General features: G+C 39.4%; 1 protein-coding gene across 4 annotated transcripts in view; it reads right to left on the reverse strand.

The window, feature by feature from the left end:
• The window catches only part of ARHGAP10 (Rho GTPase activating protein 10), a 322,216-nt gene that overhangs the window by 143,726 nt on the left and 159,046 nt on the right, over positions 1-19,444 (reverse strand). For all 4 annotated transcript variants that reach the window (XM_061191611.1, XM_061191609.1, XM_061191608.1 and 1 more), the window contains exons 11-13: positions 16,519-16,600; positions 14,530-14,575; positions 12,595-12,660 (exon numbers count right to left, since the gene is read on the reverse strand). In XM_061191611.1, the coding sequence (XP_061047594.1) occupies positions 12,595-12,660; positions 14,530-14,575; positions 16,519-16,600 (194 nt within the window). The remainder of the gene's footprint in view (positions 1-12,594; positions 12,661-14,529; positions 14,576-16,518; positions 16,601-19,444) is intronic.

Genomic DNA, 19,444 nt, shown 5'->3' on the forward strand with positions numbered 1-19,444 from the left:
AAACTAAGGGTCTGAAAGGTTAACAAAGTTTTACCAAACTACAACTTTCCAAAATGCCTCCCTTATTGCACCACTTTGGAACGTAAACCTACAAATCCTTGTCACCCACGGAAAGGTAAAGCTTCCACAGAGGAACCTGAGTGCCCCCTCTCTCCCACACGCCTCTCCAGCCCCTCTTCCAGTCTCACCCAATGACTCTCAGGTCCCAGATGCAGCACATCCTTTCAAACACCTCCACTTCAACACCCACTCTTTTCCCTGCCAAGACTCCTTGCTCCTGACACCCTGCAAATGTGCACCTAGGACAGTTCTCCCTCGTACTTTAGACGGCAGCCCGACTGCTGGGTCCTCAAGGAAGCCTGGAGTCGGTGGTATTTCAGAGGCCCAGGAGGGGCAAAGGAAAAGACTGGACCCATCATCATCTTCCAGGGGTGCAGGCGCCTGGAACAGCAGACCCCATCGTGACCGCCATGGATCAGAGTGGCTGCACAAACAATGGCCGGGAGGGTGTATAAACTGCTTGAGAATACTGGCGTCTTTTCCCACAGAGGGAGAAACTACCCCAGGGCATCAGAAACTAGGCATCATGCAGAGACAGTAGGTAGGAGGGGCTAGAAGCGAAGCAGTGAGATGAGTGAACACTTCTGAATTTGCCTTGGATTAACCTACAAGCATCTAGATTTGAACCATCCTTGACTTCTGATGCACTGAAACTTGGCCACTTTGAGACATTTTGTGATTTCTTCTCTTAACCTCACTTTTTAGGGTGGAGGTTGTACCCTACATCAACTATGCTCTCTCTTGTAATCCCAAAAGTTACATGAATCCAGGACCTGGAGCCCTCATAAACTCTACTTTCTCAGGAAAGCTTCTTCTATCCCCTAAAAAGTAGAAGATGAGAAAACGCCTGTCTCCACTTGTCTGTTCTTATTGGACCTCTCACTGTCTACCGCAGAAGCCCGGCCACCAATGATTTTGATTCAACAAAGATGACTGAGCCCAGGAATCTGCATTTTCAAGAAGCACCCTGGTGATCCTAATATATTTCATCAGGTCTGCCAGGGACCTGTGAGTTTCCCTGATATCCTTTGTTTCCCAAACTAAAACTTGAAGGTGAAATTCCTTGCAGAACTCTGATTCTCTGTGTACAACCAACTGCTCCAGATGACTACATCTTCATCTGTTCAATCACTTGGAAGTATCCGTGCTGCCCAACCCCAGTGCTAAATTGATCATCCTCAGTCAGTTACCTCCCCTATGAAATACTCCAACCTAGGCAGAATTCTGGGTCATTCCACATACGGCTACTAATACTGGTTTTTATATTTACCTTTCTAATAAGCCTGCTACTCTGCTATCCACTACCCTCTAGTACTTACCCAGGTCCTTGTCAATTAAATGCAAATACCTGAGTACTTCTTTACCTCTGTTTCTTCATGCTTCCTTTCCATCTGGCTTGTTTCTGTTTCCACATCTTTGCTGACATCTCTCTAAATGCTAAAATATACTTTTCTACTCCTTTAAATCCAAAGAAGGCTGTGCCTAAACACAGTCCTCAATTAAGATCAAGTACTCAGCAATCCATCGACATGCATTCAAATTCCCTTGATCCACGCAAAATTGTAACACTTTTATTTTAGTACCTGGTATACTTAAATTACAAATATCCATATTTTGTCTACTGTTCATGGATCGAGCATTATATGTAACCAGCCTTTAATATGTATCCCAACGGCCTAGAGCAAGGCTATTTATCAATACACCCCGTGATTGCTCAATAAATACTGGTTGACTGGCTTCAGATGAGAACTAGGGTTTAACTATGATAAGTCACCTGTTACTGAGGGAAGGAAAAGAACACTGTGCTATTTTCTTGGGAAGTTTTCTGTTTTGTTTGTCTGGGTTTAGGTTGGGTTATTTTTAAAAAGAAATTGAAAGTTCCCCATGTAACAGGACACTATAAAGATAACAACTGTGTATTCCATTGCTCCAACACACAAGAAACTGCCATTAGGACAGTGGTGCCTAAACTTTACTACGTATTAGCATCACCTCGGGACGTTGAAAATGCCAACTTCCTAGTTCACACCTGACAGCAATGAAATCAGACTGACTGCGTGTGAGAGCCAGGCAGCAGTGTTGTTTAAAGATCCCAGGTGATTCCACTGCACAGCAATGTTTGAGAACAGCTGCTTTAGGAAGTCCTTCAGCTTGGAAAACATAAGCAACACTTTCCCAGTGGTAGTCAGATCGCCTGGATCCATTAAGAGCTGGTTCACATCACTGACAAATACTTGGTAAATGGATGAGAGATCAGTTGATCTGACTCCCAAAGGTGCCTTACCTTCCTGAACAAACAACTCTATGGAAAAGAAGAGTATGATCTGTTAATTGACGCTGATACTGTAGTGAAATGGGGTTTGCTTTGATGCCAAAAGTACAGTAAATGCTAACAGTCCCATTTGGCCAATACAGATTATATTATATATGTGTCATATATTATATATGTTATCTATATTAGTATGTGAGTACTCTAAAAATGTTACCTTTTCTTAGGGTACTGAAGACTATAGTAAATTTTAGACGTTTGTCTGATGCTTTGCAAATATTTAAGTGATGTCACAAACAAAGTAGATAAAAACGCCAAATGCTATTTTTAAAAGAAAATGTTAGGGCTTCCCTGGTGGCACAGTGGGTAAGAATCCGCCTGCCAATGCAAGGGACACGGGTTCGAGCCCTGGTCCGGGAAGATCCCACATGCCGCGGAGCAACTAAGCCTGTGCACCACAACTACTGAGCCTGTGCTCTAGAGCCCGCGAGCCACAAGTACTGAAGCCCGTGCACCTAGAGCCCATGCTCCACATCAAGAGAAGCCACCGCAGTGAGAAGCCTATGCACCACAACGAAGAGTGGCCCCCGCTCTCAGCAACTAGAGAAAGCCCATGCACAGCAACAAAGACCCAACTCAGCCAAAAATAAATTATTTTATTTATTTATTTATAAAAAAATAAATAAATAAAAATAAAAGAACACGGTAGGTAAAAGGTACACTAACTGCTTTAACCAAAACATACGAAATGGTAGTTTTCAGACAATGATAGTCATGTTTAAAACACTGAAAAAAGTGATTAGAAATAATTCTTCAATTGGATATCATTAAATGCCTTTGGACACAGGCATGTAGACCCACAAAGTACACACAGTGGTCATTAATGTTATCCACCAAATATTCCTAGCTGTGTATTTTCCAGGCTCCTGGTAGGGTTGTGCTATGCAGACTCACTGGGGTTGAGTGGGGCCATGTGGCCATTTCTGACCATTCAACTGTGAGCAAATGACTCACTTCAAGTCCAGAGTACTCACTTGTTGGTCCAAAGCCCTCCAGGCAAGGCAAGCAGGAACCTGGAAGCCCATACATCAGTGATGGGCAAAGCCCTCCTACCAATGTCTGAGTGAGAAATAAGTCTTGTTCTCTTAAGCCACAGAGAATTTCAGGTTTCCTGTTACAGGAACATAAACTGGCTTTATCCTGACTGATGAAAAGAAGTGATGCAGGGGCACCTTCAAGATGGTGGAGGAGGAACACAAAGAGAACACCTTCTGCCCCACAAATACATCAGAAATACATCTACATGTGGAACAACTCCTACAGAACACATACTGAACGCTGGCAGAAGACCTCAGACCTCCCAAAAGGCAAGAAACTCCCCACGTACCTGGGTAGGGCAAAAGAAAAAAGAAAAAAACAGAGACAAAAGAATAGGGATGGGACCTCCACCTCTGGGAGGGAGCTGTGAAGGAGGAAAAGTTTCCACACAGTAGAAAGCCCCTTCACTAGCGGAGATGGGCGGCATGCAGGGGGGGGAAAGCTTCGGAGCCACAGAGGCAAGCACAGCAACAGGGGTGCAGAGGGCAAAGCAGAGAGATACCCGCACAGAGGATCGGTGCCAACCAGCACTCACCAGCCCGAGAGGCTTGTCTGCTCACCCGCCGGGGCAGGTGGGGGCTGGGAGCTGAGGCTCGGGCTTCGGAGGTCAGATCCCAGGGAGAGGACTGAGGTTGGCTGCGTGAACACAGCCTGAAGGGGGCTAGTGCGCCACAGCTAGCCAGGCGGGAGTCCAGGAAAAAGTCTGGACCTGCCTAAGAGGCAAGAGACCATTGTTTCAGGGTGCGCGAGGAGAGGGGATTCCTTCCCTGCTTGCCCACAGAAGGCAGAGCACCACCTAAACAAGTTTCAGAGATAGGCGCAAGCCACGGCTATCAGCTCAGACACCAGAGACGGGCATGAAACACTAATGCTGCTGCTGGAGCCACCAAAACTCCTGTGTGCAAGCGCAGGTCTCTATCCACACTCCCCCACACCCGGAGCCCGTGCAGCCCGCCACTGCCAGGGTCCCATGATCCAGGGACAACTTCCCTGGGAGAACACACGGTACACCTCAGGCTGTTGCAAAATCACACCGGCCTATGCCACCACAAGCTCGCCAGCATTCCAATTATAGCTACCATACCCTTCCCTCCCCCTGGCCTGAGTGAGCAAGAGCCCCCTAATCAGCCACTGCTTTAACCCTGTCCTGTCTGGGCAGGGAACAGATGCCTGAGAGTGACCTACATGCACAGGTGGAGCCAAAACCAAACCTGAACCCCAGGAGCTGTGTGAACAAAGAACAGAAAGGGAAATCTCTCCCAGTAGCCGCAGTAGCAGCAAATTAAATCTCCACAATCAATCTGATGTACCCTGCATCTGTGGAATACCTGAATAGACAATGAATCATACCAAAATTGAGGCGGTAGACTTTGTGGGCAACTGTCTGCAACTGACTTGTTTCTGATTTTTATGTTTCTCTTAGTATAGTTTTTAGCACTTGTTATCATTGGTGGATTTGTTTATTGGTTTGGTTGCTCTCTTCTTTTTTTTTATTATTACTTTTTTATTTTTTATTTTAATAATTTTATTTTTTTTTAATTTATTTCTTTCTTTCTTTTTCTTTTTTTTTTTTTTTTCTCCCTTTTCTTCTGAGCTGTGTGGCTGACAGGGTCTTGGTGCTCCGGCCTGGTGTCAGTCCTGAGCCTCTGAGGTGGGAGAGCAGAATTCAGGACACTGGACCACCAGAGACCTCCTGGCCACACATAATATCAATTGGCAAGAGCTCTCCCAGAGATCTCCATCTCAACGCTAAGACCCAGCTCCACCCAACAGACAGCAAACTCCAGTGCTGGACGCCCCATGCAAAAAACTAGCAAGACAGGAGCACAACCGCACCCATTAGCAGAGAGGCTGCCTAAAAGCATAATAAGTTCACAGACACCTTAAAACACACCACCGAACACAGCCCTGCCCACCAGAAAAACAAGATCCAGCCCCACCCACCAGAACACAGGCACCAGTCCCCTCTACCAGGAAGCCTACACAACTCAATGAACCAACCTTACCCACTGGGGGCAGACACCAAAAACAATGGGAAATATGAAACTGCAGCCTGCAAAAAGGAGACCCCAAACACATTAAATTAAGCAAAATGAGAAGACAGAGAAGTATGCAGCAGATGAAGGAGCAAGGTAAAAAGCCACCACACCAAACAAATGAAGAGGAAATAGACAGTCTACCTGAAAAAGAATTCAGAGTAATGACAGTAAAGATATCCAAAATATTGGAAATAGAGAAAATACAAGAAATGTTTAACAAGGACCTAGAAATAAAGAGCAAACAAACAATGATGAACAACACTATAAATGAAATTAAAAATTCTCTAGAAGGAATCAATAGCAGAATAACTGAGGCAGAAGGATAACTGACCTGGAAGATAAAATAGTGGAAATAAAGAAAAAAGAAATGAAAAGAATTGACGACAGTCTCAGAGACCTCTGGGACAACATTAAATGCACCAACATTCAAATGATAGGGGTCCCAGAAGAAGACGAGAAAAAGAAAGGGTCTGAGAAAATATTTGAAGAAATTATAGTTGAAAACTTCCCTAACATGGGAAAGGAAATAGTCAATCAAGTGCAAGAAACACAGAGAGTCCCACACAGGATAAATCCAAGGAGAAACACACCACGACACATATTAATCAAACTATCAAAAATTAAATACAAAGAAAAAATATTAAAAGCAGCAAGGGAAAAGCAACAAATAACATATAAGGAAATCCCCATAAGGTTAACAGCTGATCTCTCAGCAGAATCTCTGCAAGCCAAAAGGGAGTGGCAGGACATATTTAAAGTGATGTAAGGGAAAAACCAACAACCAAGATTACTCTGAACAGCAAGGATCTCATTCAGACTTCACGGAGAAATTAAAACCTTTACAGACAACCAAAAGTTAAGAAAATTCAGCACCACCAAACCAGTTTTACAACAAATGCTAAAGGAACTTCTCTAGGCAGGAAACACAAGAGAAGGAAAACACATACAAAACAAACCAAAAACAATTAAGAAAATGGTAATAGGAACATACATATCGATAATTACCTTAAATGTAAATGGATTAAATGCTCCCACCAAAACACAAAGACTGGCTGAATGGATACAAAAACAAGACCCATATATATGCTGTCTACAAGAGACTCACTTCAGACCTAGGGATACATACAGACTGAAAATGAGGGGATGGAAAAACATATTCCATGAAAATGGAAATCAAAAGAAAGCTGAGGTAGCAATTTGAATATCAGACAAAATAGACTTTAAAATAAAGACTATTACAAGAGACAAAGAAGGACACTACACAATGATCAAAGGATCAATCTAAGAAGAAGATATAACAATTGTAAATATTTATGCACCCAACACAGGAGCACCTCAATACATAAGGCAAATGCTAATAGCCATAAAAGGGGAAACTGACAGTAACACAATAATAGTAGGGGACTTTAACACCCCATTTTCACCAATGGACACATCATCCAAAATGAAAATAAATAAGGAAACACAGCTTTAAATGACACATTAAAAAGATGGACTTAATTGATATTTACAGGACATTCCATCCAAAAACAACAGAATGCACCTTCTTCTCAAATGCTCATGGAACATTCTCCAGGACAGATCATATCTTGGGTCACAAATCAAGCTTTGGTAAATTTAAGAAAATTGAAATTGTATCAAGTATCTTTTCTGACCAGAACACTATGAGACTAGATATTACAGGAAAAAAATCTGCAAAAAATACAAATACCTGGAGGCTAAACAATACACTACTAAATAACCAAGAGAACACTGAAGAAATCAAAGAGGAAATCAAAAATTACCTAGAAACAAATGACAATGAAAACACGATGATCCAAAACCTATGGAATGCAGCAAAAGCAGTTCTAAGAGGGAAGTCTATAGCAATACAATCCTACCTCAAGAAACAAGAAAAATCTCAAATAACCTAACCTTACACCTAAAGCAATTAGAGAAAGAAGAAAAAAAACCCCAAAGTTAGCAGAAGGAAAGAAATCATAAAGATCATATCAGAAATAAATGAAAAAGAAAGGAAGGAAACAATAGCAAATATCAATAAAACTAAAAGCCGGTTCTTTGAGAAGATAAAAAAAACTGATAAACCATTAGCCAGACTCATCAAGAAAAAAAGGGAAAAGACTCAAACCAACAGAATTAGAAATGAAAAAGGAGAAGTAACAACGGACACTGCAGAAATACAAAGGATCATGAGAGATTACTACAAGCAACTCTCTGCCGATAAAATGGACAACCTGGAAGAAATGGACAAATTCTTAGAAAAGTACAACCTTCCGAGACTGAACCAGGAAGAAATAGAAAATATAAACAGACCAATCACAAGCACTGAAATTGAAACTGTGATTAAAAATCATCCTACAAACAAAAGCCCAGGACCAGATGGCTTCACAGGCGAATTCTTTCAAACATTTAGAGAAGAGCTAACACGTATCCTTCTCAAACTCTTCCAAAATATAGCAGAGGGAGGAACACTCCCAAACTCATTCTACAAGGCCACCATCACCCTGATACCAACACCAGACAAAGATGTCACAAAGTAAGAAAACTACAGGCCAATATCACTGATGAACATAGATGCAAAAATCCTCAACAAAATACTAGCAAACAGAATCCAACAGCACATTAAAAGGATCATACACCAGGATCAAGTGGGGTTTATCCCAGGAATGCAAGGATTTTTCAATATATGCAAAGCAATCAATGTGATACACTATATTAACAAATTGAAGGATAAAAACCATATGATAATCTCAATAGATACAGAAAAAGCTTTTGACAAAATTCAACACCCATTTATGATAAAAAAAAAACTATCCAGGAAGTAGGCATAGAAGGAACCTACCTCAACATAATAAAGGCCATCTATAACAAACACACAGCCAACATCCTTCTCAATGGTGAAAAACTGAAACCATTTCCTCTAAGATCAGGAACAAGATAAGGTTGCTCACTCTCACCACTACTATTCAACATAATTTTGGAAGTTTTAGCCACATCAGTCAGAGAAGAAAAAGAAATAAAAGGAATCCAAATCGGAAAAGAAGTAAAACTGTCACTGTTTGCAGATGACATGATACTATACATAGAGAATCCTAAAGATACTACCAGAAAACTACTAGAGCTAATCAATGAATTTGGTAAAGTAGCAGAATACAAAATTAATGCACAGAAATCTCTTGCATTCCTATACACTAATGATGAAAAATGTGAAAGAGAAATTAACGAAACACTTCCGTTTACCATTGCAACAAAAAGTATAAAATACCTAGGAATAAACCTACCTAAGGAGACAAAAGACCTGTATGCAGAAAACTATAAGACATTGAAGAAAGAAATTAAAGATGATACAAACAGATGGAGAGATATACCATGTTTTTGGATTGGAAGAATCAACATTGAGGAAATGACTATATTACCCAAAGCAATCTACAGATTCAATGCAATCCCTATCAAACTACCAATGGCATTTTTCACAGAACTAGGACAAAAAAGTTCACAATTTGTATCAAAACACAAAAGACCCCGAATAGCCAAAACAATCTTGAGAAAGAAAAACGGAGCTGAAGGAATCAGGCTCCCTGACTTCGAACTATACTACAAAGCTACAATAAACAAGACAGTATGGTACCGGCACAAAAACAGAAATATGGATCAATGGAACAGGATAGAAAGCTCAGAGATAAACCCATGCACATATGGTAACATTATCTTTGATAAAGGAGGCCAGAATATACAGTGGAGAAAAGACAGCCTCTTCAATAAGTGGTGCTCGGAAATCTGGACAGCTACATGTAAAAGAATGTAATTAGAACACTTCCTAACACCATATACAAAAATAAACTCAAAATGGATTAAAGACCTAAATGTAAGGCCAGACACTATAAAACTCCTAGAGGAAAACATAGGAAGAACACTCTATGACATAAATCACAGCAAGATCCTTTCTGACCCACCCCCCAGAGAAATGCAAATAAAAACAAAAATAAACAAATGGGACCTAATGAAACTTAAAAGCTTTTGCACAGCAAAGGAAAACATAAACAAGACAAAAAGACAACCCTCAGAATGGGAGAAATATTTGCAAATGAAGCAACTGACAAAGGATTAATCTCCAAAATATACAAGCAGCTCATGCAGCTCAATATCAAAAAACCAAACAACCCAATTCAAAAATGGGCAGAAGACCTAAATAGACATTTCTCTAAAGAAGATATACAGATTGGCAACAAACACATGAAAGGATCCTCAACATCGCTAATCATTAGAGAAAGCAAATCAAACTACAATGATGTATCACCTCACACTGGTCAGAATGGCCACCAACAAAAAGTCTACAAACAATAAATGCTGGAGAGGGTGTGGAGAAAAGGGAATCCTCTTGCAATGTTGGTGAGAATGTAAATTGATACAGCCACTATGGAGAACAGTATGGAAGTTCCTTAAAAAACTAAAAATAGAACTACCATACGACCCAGCAATCCCACTACTGGGCATATACCCTGAGAAAACCATAATTCAAAAAGAATCATGTACCACAATGTTCACTGCAGCACTATTTACAATAGCCAGGACATGGAAGCAACCTAAGTGTCCATCAACAGATGAATGGATAAAGAAGATGTGGCACATATATACAATGGAATATTACTCAGCCATAAAAAGAAACAAAATTGAGTTATTTGTAGGTGAGGTGGACGGACCTAGAGTCTGTCATACACAGTGAACTAAGTCAGAAAGAGAAAAACAAATACTGTATGCTAATACATATATATGGAATCTAAAAAAAAAAAAAAGTAAAGGATGGTTGTGAAGGGCCTAGGGGCAGGACAGGAATGGGGATGCAGATGTAGAAAATGGACTTGGGGACATGGGGAGGAGGAAGGGTGGGCTGGGACGAAGTGAGAGAGTGTCATGGACTGATATATACTACCAAATGTAAAATAGATAGCTAGTGGGAGGCAGCCAAATAGCACAGGGAGATCAGCTCGGTGCTTTGTGACCACCTGGAGGGGTGGGATAGGGAGGGTGGGAGGGAGACGCAAGAGGGAGGGGATAGGGGGATATATGTATACTTACAGCTGATTCACTTTGTTATACAGCAGAAACTAACACAGCATTGTAAAGCAATTATACTCCAATAAAGATGTTAAAAAAAAAAAGTGATGCAACAACATCTGTAGCATTTAAAAAAAAAAAATCAACAGCCATGATAGGTGATGTGGGGAAAATCATTAAGAGCAATAGTCCCTGAGAGCACTTTTAAATTTAGGATAAAAGGCTCAGAGATTCCACACGGTTCCTCATCATGTTGAATAACATGAACTGACAGTTGAGTCTTTTAACTCTATTTTTTGTCTATTACTCCATTAAAAACAAAAGGCTTTAGTAATGGAAGACTTCTGGGAACAAAAGATTTGAAAAGAAAAACATATGCTTTTTTGTCTTTTATTTTAAATGGGGAAAATCTAACTTAAAATCTGTAGACTCATTCTTCTGTAAAGAAAATCCAACAATTTACATATTTATAATAAAAATGCATTCAATACATGCAGATTCTACTATACATATTCCATTCAATGTACATAACACTCCATAAAACTACACAGACCAATCCAAAAGCATTCTAGATAGATTTTTTTATCTGGTCAGGCAGAAGCAAGTATGTATAAATTATATCCTTTGGGGAAAGAATTTTATTTACCAAAATAATAAGCATGCAAGTGATACAATGAAGGCTCTTAGGAAGCTCAGGAAAAGGAGAAACATGAATGATGAAGTGAGAGATATGAAAATCACAGCATCCCAATTTTGGAAATTTCTGAAGCACTAGGAAAAAGAGGAAATTTGTCAGCTCAACCTCAGTGCAGGTTGAAATGAATGAAATTCTGTCATAGCCTGAATTGCCACTGTTAGAGAGAATGGGAGAAAAGCTTTCTGTGGCTTGGGTTTTTATTATCGATGGGCAAATACCCAAATCATACAACAGCTCGTATTCATCTGTTAGCCAGCACTCTCATTTCACAGGTGGCAGTCCTGGCTTTATAACAAAGACTTTGTTTTGACAGAAAACGTGAGTGCAATGCTTCATCCCGCTAAGTCATCCAAAGTAGGACTGGGATATACAATGTATGAGAGTGAATTAAATATTCAATTTATCCATACTTCACTAGACTCTAAACAAAGAGAAATCCACCCTCCAGAAAGAGCCTGTTTTGCAAAGTTCAATATTTAGTTTCTCCAAAGTCTGCTGGAATGGCTGCAAAGTGCCAGGGCCCTGCTTTTCCTTAGGAACTCTAAACAAGAGACCTTTGAACTTTTAGTCAGGGGACCAAAATGGGGAGGGATTATCTTTCCTGAAGTTTAAAATGGAAAAAACCTAAATATTACCAACAGGTGGATGAATAAGCAAAGTGCAGTGTATCTATATAATGAAATACTACCTAGTGATGAAAAGAAATGAGCTAAGACTACACCCAACAAGATGAATCTCAAAAGCTAAACAAAGAGGCCAGACTCAAAAGACTATATACTGCATAATTCCATTCATATAAAATGCTTACAAAAAAAAAAAAAAGAAAAAGAACTGAAGTGATGAAAAGCAGCTCAGTAGTTGCCAAGGGTCAAGGAAGAGACTGACTGCAAAGGGGCACAAAGGAATTTTGGGGGGAGATAGAAATCTTCTATGATTGTGGTGGTAGTTACACAGCTATACACATTTGTCAAAACTCATCAATTTGTACAGTTAAAATGAATTTTACTCTAAGTAAATGATATCTTAATGACACCAATTTTTAAACTGGAAGCCAACAAGACAATGGAAGATGGAAATATCTTACTAGTGCGTGAACAAGAAGTGATTAAGACTGGTTGTCCGACACTGCTGATTCTTCTACTGATTCTCATTTGAGTCCTGACTTTGTTTCAATGCAAGGGAGAAACATGTAAATAAAAAGGAAAACCCCACCCTGTCAGAGTAAATAAACAACTGAATCTCTGATGCCTAGAATGTGCATTTTGCATTAATATATTTCATTCTACAACACTTAACCATGCAGTAAGCATTTGAAATGACCCTTAGATTTTACATACCTATAGCCTCTCATGAATAAAATGATTCAATCATGTTACCTCGTGTTTCAACTGCACTGATGCATTTTCTAAGAATTGTGAATCCCATCTTATCCAACTGTGCACCTAAAAGAAACAGTTATAAAATATTAAAAGCACAATCAGTTACTCACAATCTCTTCCTTACAAAAATAGGACAAAATTATTTAAATCCAATATAATTTTTATTTCACTCTTTAAAAAAAGAAAGCTAAAGGCCACGCATTCCCTGTTTAAATAATGTAAATGAGAATTTCATATACTAAGAGGAGCATTTACTGGAATTTCAAGACATTTATTACCAACATATATAAATAAACTTGTAATTTAAACTAGGTTTTAAATTAATAAATATAGTATTTTAAATAGTGGAAAAGAAAGTGACACAAATCTTTACGGGAAGCTATCTAGAAATAGTTAGCATTTTGCCCAAATTCCAACAACAGCTCAGGTTTGTTTTTTAATTATATATATGAGTGAAAGTTCTTAAATTTCTTGACAAGCTGGAGAACACAAAACTTTTTTTTTTTTAACCTAGGGGGAAAATTTTTTTAAATACTTTTAAAAAATGGTATTTGAGCCATGAGCTAGAATTTTTTTTTCATATTTTATACCATGCCCTAAGCGTTTTTTATTATTTTCATAATGAATTTAAAACAGATGATTCATGTAGCAAAAAAAGATTTTGAAAATATAATTTTATATTGTTTTCTAATATGGATACTTAACCATGATTAGGCTGACCTATTTGAATACCCTAATAAAAGGCAATTCTTGTTTCAAAAATGCAATCAGGGAAAGTGAATGCTTTATTCTGTATTTAGAACTCAGAAGCAGGAATACTAAATAACTCTGTTCTCAGAGGGGATAGCATGAACAAGTCATGAACATAAACTTTGTAGGTTTAAAACTAAGCTCGGAGAGCATTTTAAGGAGGAAAATTGGGCAGTGGTTTACTTTTTTCAGGATCCACTATTCACAACATTTATATAAAATGCAAGTGTTTCTTTCTGCTTAGCAAAACTACTTTTCCAAAGCAAGGCATGTTTTCATTTTTCTATAAAAACAAGAAAGGAAAGAGAGAAAGAGAAGGAAAGAGGGGAAAAGAGAAAGAGGGAAGAGAAAGAAAAGCAAAAGAAAGGACGAAGGGGAAGAAGAGGTACTTCGGTGACTGACAACCTTCCACGGCACCAGGTCAATTTCCAGTGGCAGGCTAAGTGATATACACATCATGATCATTTCAAAATCATGGGTATTTAACAATGTTTCTAAACTGTGGACATCTGACAAATGTAGCTTCATTCCTCCAAAGATATTAAAAGTAGATTCATAAAGAACCCAGCAAATTTGACCACATTTTCACTTTATCTCAGTACAAATCAGGAGTACAGAGCTAGGGAGTAATTCCTTTTCCTCTAGTGCATACAATGCAAGTGAAAATTATTGTCCTAGAATACCTGAACGTGTTTAGTTGTTGTTTGTTTTATTTTCTAAGGTGCAATGCTATACTATTTGTACAGCCCATACTCAAGAGACTTTAAGGATAAAGTATATTAAGGGTGGAGGTGAGAAGGGTTGAGAACAGGGAACCTCGTAAACAGTTCCTATCCACAGGAGTTTACAACTTAGGAAGTTGACAGATGCATAACTGAAACTCATGTATTCATTTGTGGCTATAAAAACAAATACCAAAGTGAATTACAGGGAAAGTTTTTTTTGGTTTTATATAGAAAGACTGGAAAGAAAAACGCTCAGAGATGGGAAAGATCAAGGAGGGTTACAGCTGTCCAGGAAAATTTGAGGAGGTCCTCAATGAATAAGACATCTACTACTTAGAGGACTAACACAGACAGGGTACAGAAAGTAAGCACCCAGCAACAGTTGGACATCAGTAATAAAAACAAAATAGCTCATGAGAAAGGGAGACAACAGTCATTTTTATAAATTAGCACTTACTTCCTTCTGGTCTTGGGATGATGGCTCTATTAAAACTAGGAAACAGCTAATAAAAGAGAAAAGGGGGAAACAATATTTTTAGCAAATCAATAAAAGTGATTCTAGTAGGCACACCTAGGGACTGTACAAAAAATACACTGACATTGGTTAATCACCTATCATGCAAAGATAGGTAACAAAAAGGAGCACTCTGGGTCTCTTTTATCTCTCACTGAGATATTGCCAAAGTAGCAAAAATAAGATGAAGGGGCCAGGGCTGAAAGTTCATGTAAATTTGAAATGCTCAAACAAATGGCTGCATTCTAATCAGTAAGCTCATTTTTTTCATCACTATTTCTAAAATCTGCTGTTTACTTAAGAAACACATGACTCCTGCCCATAATTTTAATAACCACATCTGAAATATCAAGGTGATGATCCCAGGCTGCCTCTGAGAATTCTAGCGCTGTCCCGTTATTTGCAAGGCACATACATCACCTGGATTAAAATACACAGTGCCTTAAGTGTCCCCTTGTAAACACATAGTTGAATATTTATTTTCTTTCTACATACTTGCCTTTGTATATCTCGAATTAATTACTTGGCTTTTTCACTCTAAAGGAGAGCTTATATGTCTTCAAGGTTACACTGCCTTTGGCAATAGACTTATTTATTCATGACTTAGTCATGGGATCATTTTGCTATGCAAATAGGCAAACTCACTTTCCAAAGAACTTCTTGAATCTCTGGGGGGACAAGTCCCACTCACTGCCTTGCCTTTACTAGAGAGGATTAGGATAACCTGTTTTGGATCTCAGCAACTGTCAATGCTGGAAGTATTCCTGACTCCCAGCTAAAATTTTCAAGGACAAATTCAGAGTAAATAGAAATAAAACCACGGAGGCTAAATGTATATCAAGTATAAGAAAATGATACACAATTCCAATCACTGCCTTTTTCCTCCAAGAATGATACATTCTCCTATATAGGATTTATTTTTAAAAGATGTAATTTGGGCTTCCATTTCTCAAACACCACATCAAGATTGCCACACACGTTGCTGCCCAGCCTCTTCGCCTTATTTCCTACACTCTCAGTGTGCTCCCCACTACCATCAGATAACAATATCTTTTGCCCGTTTCATAAGCTCTATCCTGATACCTCTCTTTTTACTATATATGACCCCTCTTCCACTTTGCAAATCATGCTCTTTCCTCTTTTTATTTTAAATCCTGCTGAAATGGCAAATGCTCTCCAGGTAAGCCCACCTGGTACCTGCACCGGCGGTTTGTTCAGAGTCATAAGACTGTAAGCGGAGTTGATTGAAATTGGTTCTACGGTGTTTTCTATAATTATCCTCACTAAGTCCCCCATTCAATAGATGAGCTATCCAATTCTCAGTTCCCAAATGCCAACAGTCCACTGAGAGGAAGGTAGTGCTTGAATTAAGTGGCAAACTGACTGAATTCCTGTGCCTCTGGATCTCTATCACTGCCTTTAATTTATTCCTCAAACCAATCTGAATACAGAGCCCCATTCACTACAGCTACATAATATTGCACACTGTGAATCATTAGGCTGAACCACAAATTGTCAAATGATGCAAAATAAGTACAGCAGTCACTTCTAATATTGCCTGCACAGCCTCATATTTACTGTTCCATCTCCACTGAGATAAAATTGCAAGCATTTATTGTGTTCATCACCCAAAGTACTGTCACAGGTAGGAAAAAAGAAATTGAGGATTCAGATGACTTCCTCAAGCAAAGCAAATCCTAGCGGCAAAGTCAAGAAATACCAAAAATAAAAACTAACAAAATACCAGTCTCATGTGTGCCCCTGCTACCTCAAGCCAAATTTCTAGAATACCGAATAGCTTCCAAGAGGAATTCAGACACCAGTTTCAGCAGGGAACTTTTTTCAAATACTATAAAGCAAAAACAACATGAAAACGAACACAAGCCAACTCTACAGGATTTGAAATAAAACTCAACCATTGGTTATTCTTACAGCTTCTTTTCCACCCAGAGCTTCCAACCACTGCTTCCTCTCCTCTTCCGAAAACGCCTGCATGGTCAAAGAAACTCCAGGCCTGCAAGACACCAGGAACAGATCAGGTTACCTCTTGGCTGCTAAAAACAAACCTCCTTTTCTACTTTCTAATTTTTCATTGTGGTAATTGTTTCTTTTAAATTTTCAATTGTGATAAAATACGCAGAACATAAAATATACCATCTTCACCATTTTTAACTACACAGTTGAGCAGTGTTGAGTCCAGTCTCCAGAACTCTTCATCTTGTAAAACTAAAACTCTGTACCCATGAAAAAGTCCCCATTTCCCCTCCTCACAGCCCCTGACAACCACCCTTCTACCTTCTGTCTCTGTGAATTTGATTACTCTAGGTAACTCTCAGAAGTGGACTCATACAGTATTTGCCTTTTTTGTGACTTGCTTATTTCACTTAGTCAAGTATCCTCCATTTTCACCCATGCTATAGCGTGCGTCAGAATTTCCTTCCTTTTTAAGGCTGAACAGAATTCCATTGTATGTACAGACCACATTTTGCTTATCCATTCATCCATCAATGGACATGCGGTTTGTTTCCACATGGCTACTGTAAATAATGCTATCAACATAGGTGTACAAATATCTCCTTGAGACCCTGCTTCCAATTCTTTTGGGTATATACCCACAAGTGGAGTTGTCCAGCATGACGTAATAAATGTATGTCTGGTCTCTGACCCTATTTCCCGGCACACAGCTCCTAAAACCCTTAGAATCTCTGCATGATGTGTCATTTTGTATACTAATGAGCTGACGGGACTGGGGGGCTCCTGGAAAGTCTCAGGATGAGGGCCGGTTGCCAAGGGAACCAACCATGTGATTAGAGGATTAGAACTTTCAGCTCCACCCCACCCATACACCTCCCAGGAGTGGGGTAGGGCTGGAAATTGACTTCAAACACCAATGCCCAACGATTTAATCAATCATTCCTGCACAATGAAGCCTCCATAAAAATCCCTGGGTTTCAGAGAGCTTGCAGGCTGGTGAGCCCATGAAGATGCTAGAGGGAGAGCACCTAGAGAAGACATGGGAGCTCCAAGCCCCTTCCTCCATACTTTGCCCTATATATCGCTTCATGAATCTCTTCGTCTGTTCCCATTAAAATATCCTTTGTAATAAATCAGCAACAGTAAGTAAACTGTTTTCCAGAGTTCTGTGAGGCATTCTAGCAAATTATCAAACTCAAGGACAGGGTCATGGGGATGCCTGATTTATACAACCAAAAGCACAGCTGACAACCTGGACTTGTGACTGGCATCTGAAGCGGTAAGGGGCAGTCTTTAGCCCTTGATCTGTTGGGTCTTCATGAACTCAGTGTCAAAACTGAGTTCAATCATAGGACACTTGGTCTCCACAGAGAATTGGAGAATTGCTTAGTGCAGAGAAACCCACACCATTCTGAGTACAGAAGTGTTCTGTGAGTAGGGAGAAATAGTTTTGTCTCACGAGAGGGGTCAAATGTAATTTTTTTTTTTTAATATTGTTCATTCCCACTAACAATGCACAGGGTTCCAATTTCCGCATATCTTCACCAACACTTGTAATTTTCTCTCTCTTTCTCTTTTTTTTTTTTTTTTTTGAAAGTAGCCATTCTAATAGGTGTGGGGTGGTAGTAATGATTAAATTTTATTTATAAAAGAGATACATGTTTATTGTTACCCAGGCATGGGCAGAGTGAAAGCAGAAAATCATCTTTCACCCCATCCCAATTCCACTTCCAAGAAGACAGCACTGTTAACTGTTTAGGGTGTTTCCTCTGTATTTTCTTAGAGCTCTGGGTTGGTCCTCAGGGCCAAATGCCAATTTTTCCCAGTTCAGTTTATTTGGACATTTAGAGAGTCTGCCAGAAAGCTCTTCATATTGGGAAGGAGTCCTAGGTCGAAAAGCCATTAATAATTCCTCTTAAACTGTGGTGGTTTCTCCAATGAAACAAATTTTGTATATTTGATCAAAAGTATTAAAAATGAACCTTTCTGGCAAGGGATGAAAAGGTAGAATACTCCAAACCATAGACAACTGGAAATGAAAATAGATGGTTGAAATGGAAAGTAAACATTCATTCTCCTTTGATACTGAATATACTTTTTAAAGTTAACACTCCTGTAACAGTACTTCACGTCATTTTCAAGTATTGGGTAATCTCTTACAAGTAAAGCAAGCAGCAAGAATCAAGTGCAATTCAATAATCGCTACAATTTTTATAAAGTACTATAAAGCATGCAGTACTTCAAAAGCATCATGCCAAATACAAATATGCGATGCCCCCAATGTTCACACCCACAGGCGTTAGGCTTTCTCCCCACGTGATGGTTATAAAGCCTGAGAAGTTATGTGCTTCAAGTTCACTACCAAGTAACTATAGCTGCAACTGATAGTCTCTTGTCTTCAACCATTTTCTCCAGACTATGAATTCTGTGAGAAAAAAATCACTTGTAATCCCCCTACCCCACTGCTGAACAGCAAAATGGCTCTTTACTGTCTACCCTAAACATTTCAGCGTTGGCCCGGCTTTGCCATCACCTTGGCACTACGGAGCTCACAACCAAGATTCCACCTCCTCTTGCTCTTCTATGCACAGCATCCTTCTGGAGCAAGAATCGAGGCAAGATGCCCAGAAAACCAGGCTGTTTTAAGAAGTGCCTCGAATGGGACGTGAAGATTTTGGCCCTTATTCTTAGTAACCCACACTGGGCTCAGGGGAGTTAATTAAAATTGTGAGGGAAAACTTCAGATGGCAGGCATGTTTTTCTTTACATCGGTTAAGTGATAAAACAATATTTACACACAGGGGTCTCAGGTCTGCATGACTGCTCCATTCTTGTAAAGGAGAAAAAACAGCTAAAGACCTCTCCCAAAAGTATATGGAATGGA

The sequence above is a fragment of the Eubalaena glacialis genome, chromosome 5 (genome assembly GCF_028564815.1).
Source record: "Eubalaena glacialis isolate mEubGla1 chromosome 5, mEubGla1.1.hap2.+ XY, whole genome shotgun sequence".
NCBI lineage: Eukaryota > Metazoa > Chordata > Mammalia > Artiodactyla > Balaenidae > Eubalaena > Eubalaena glacialis.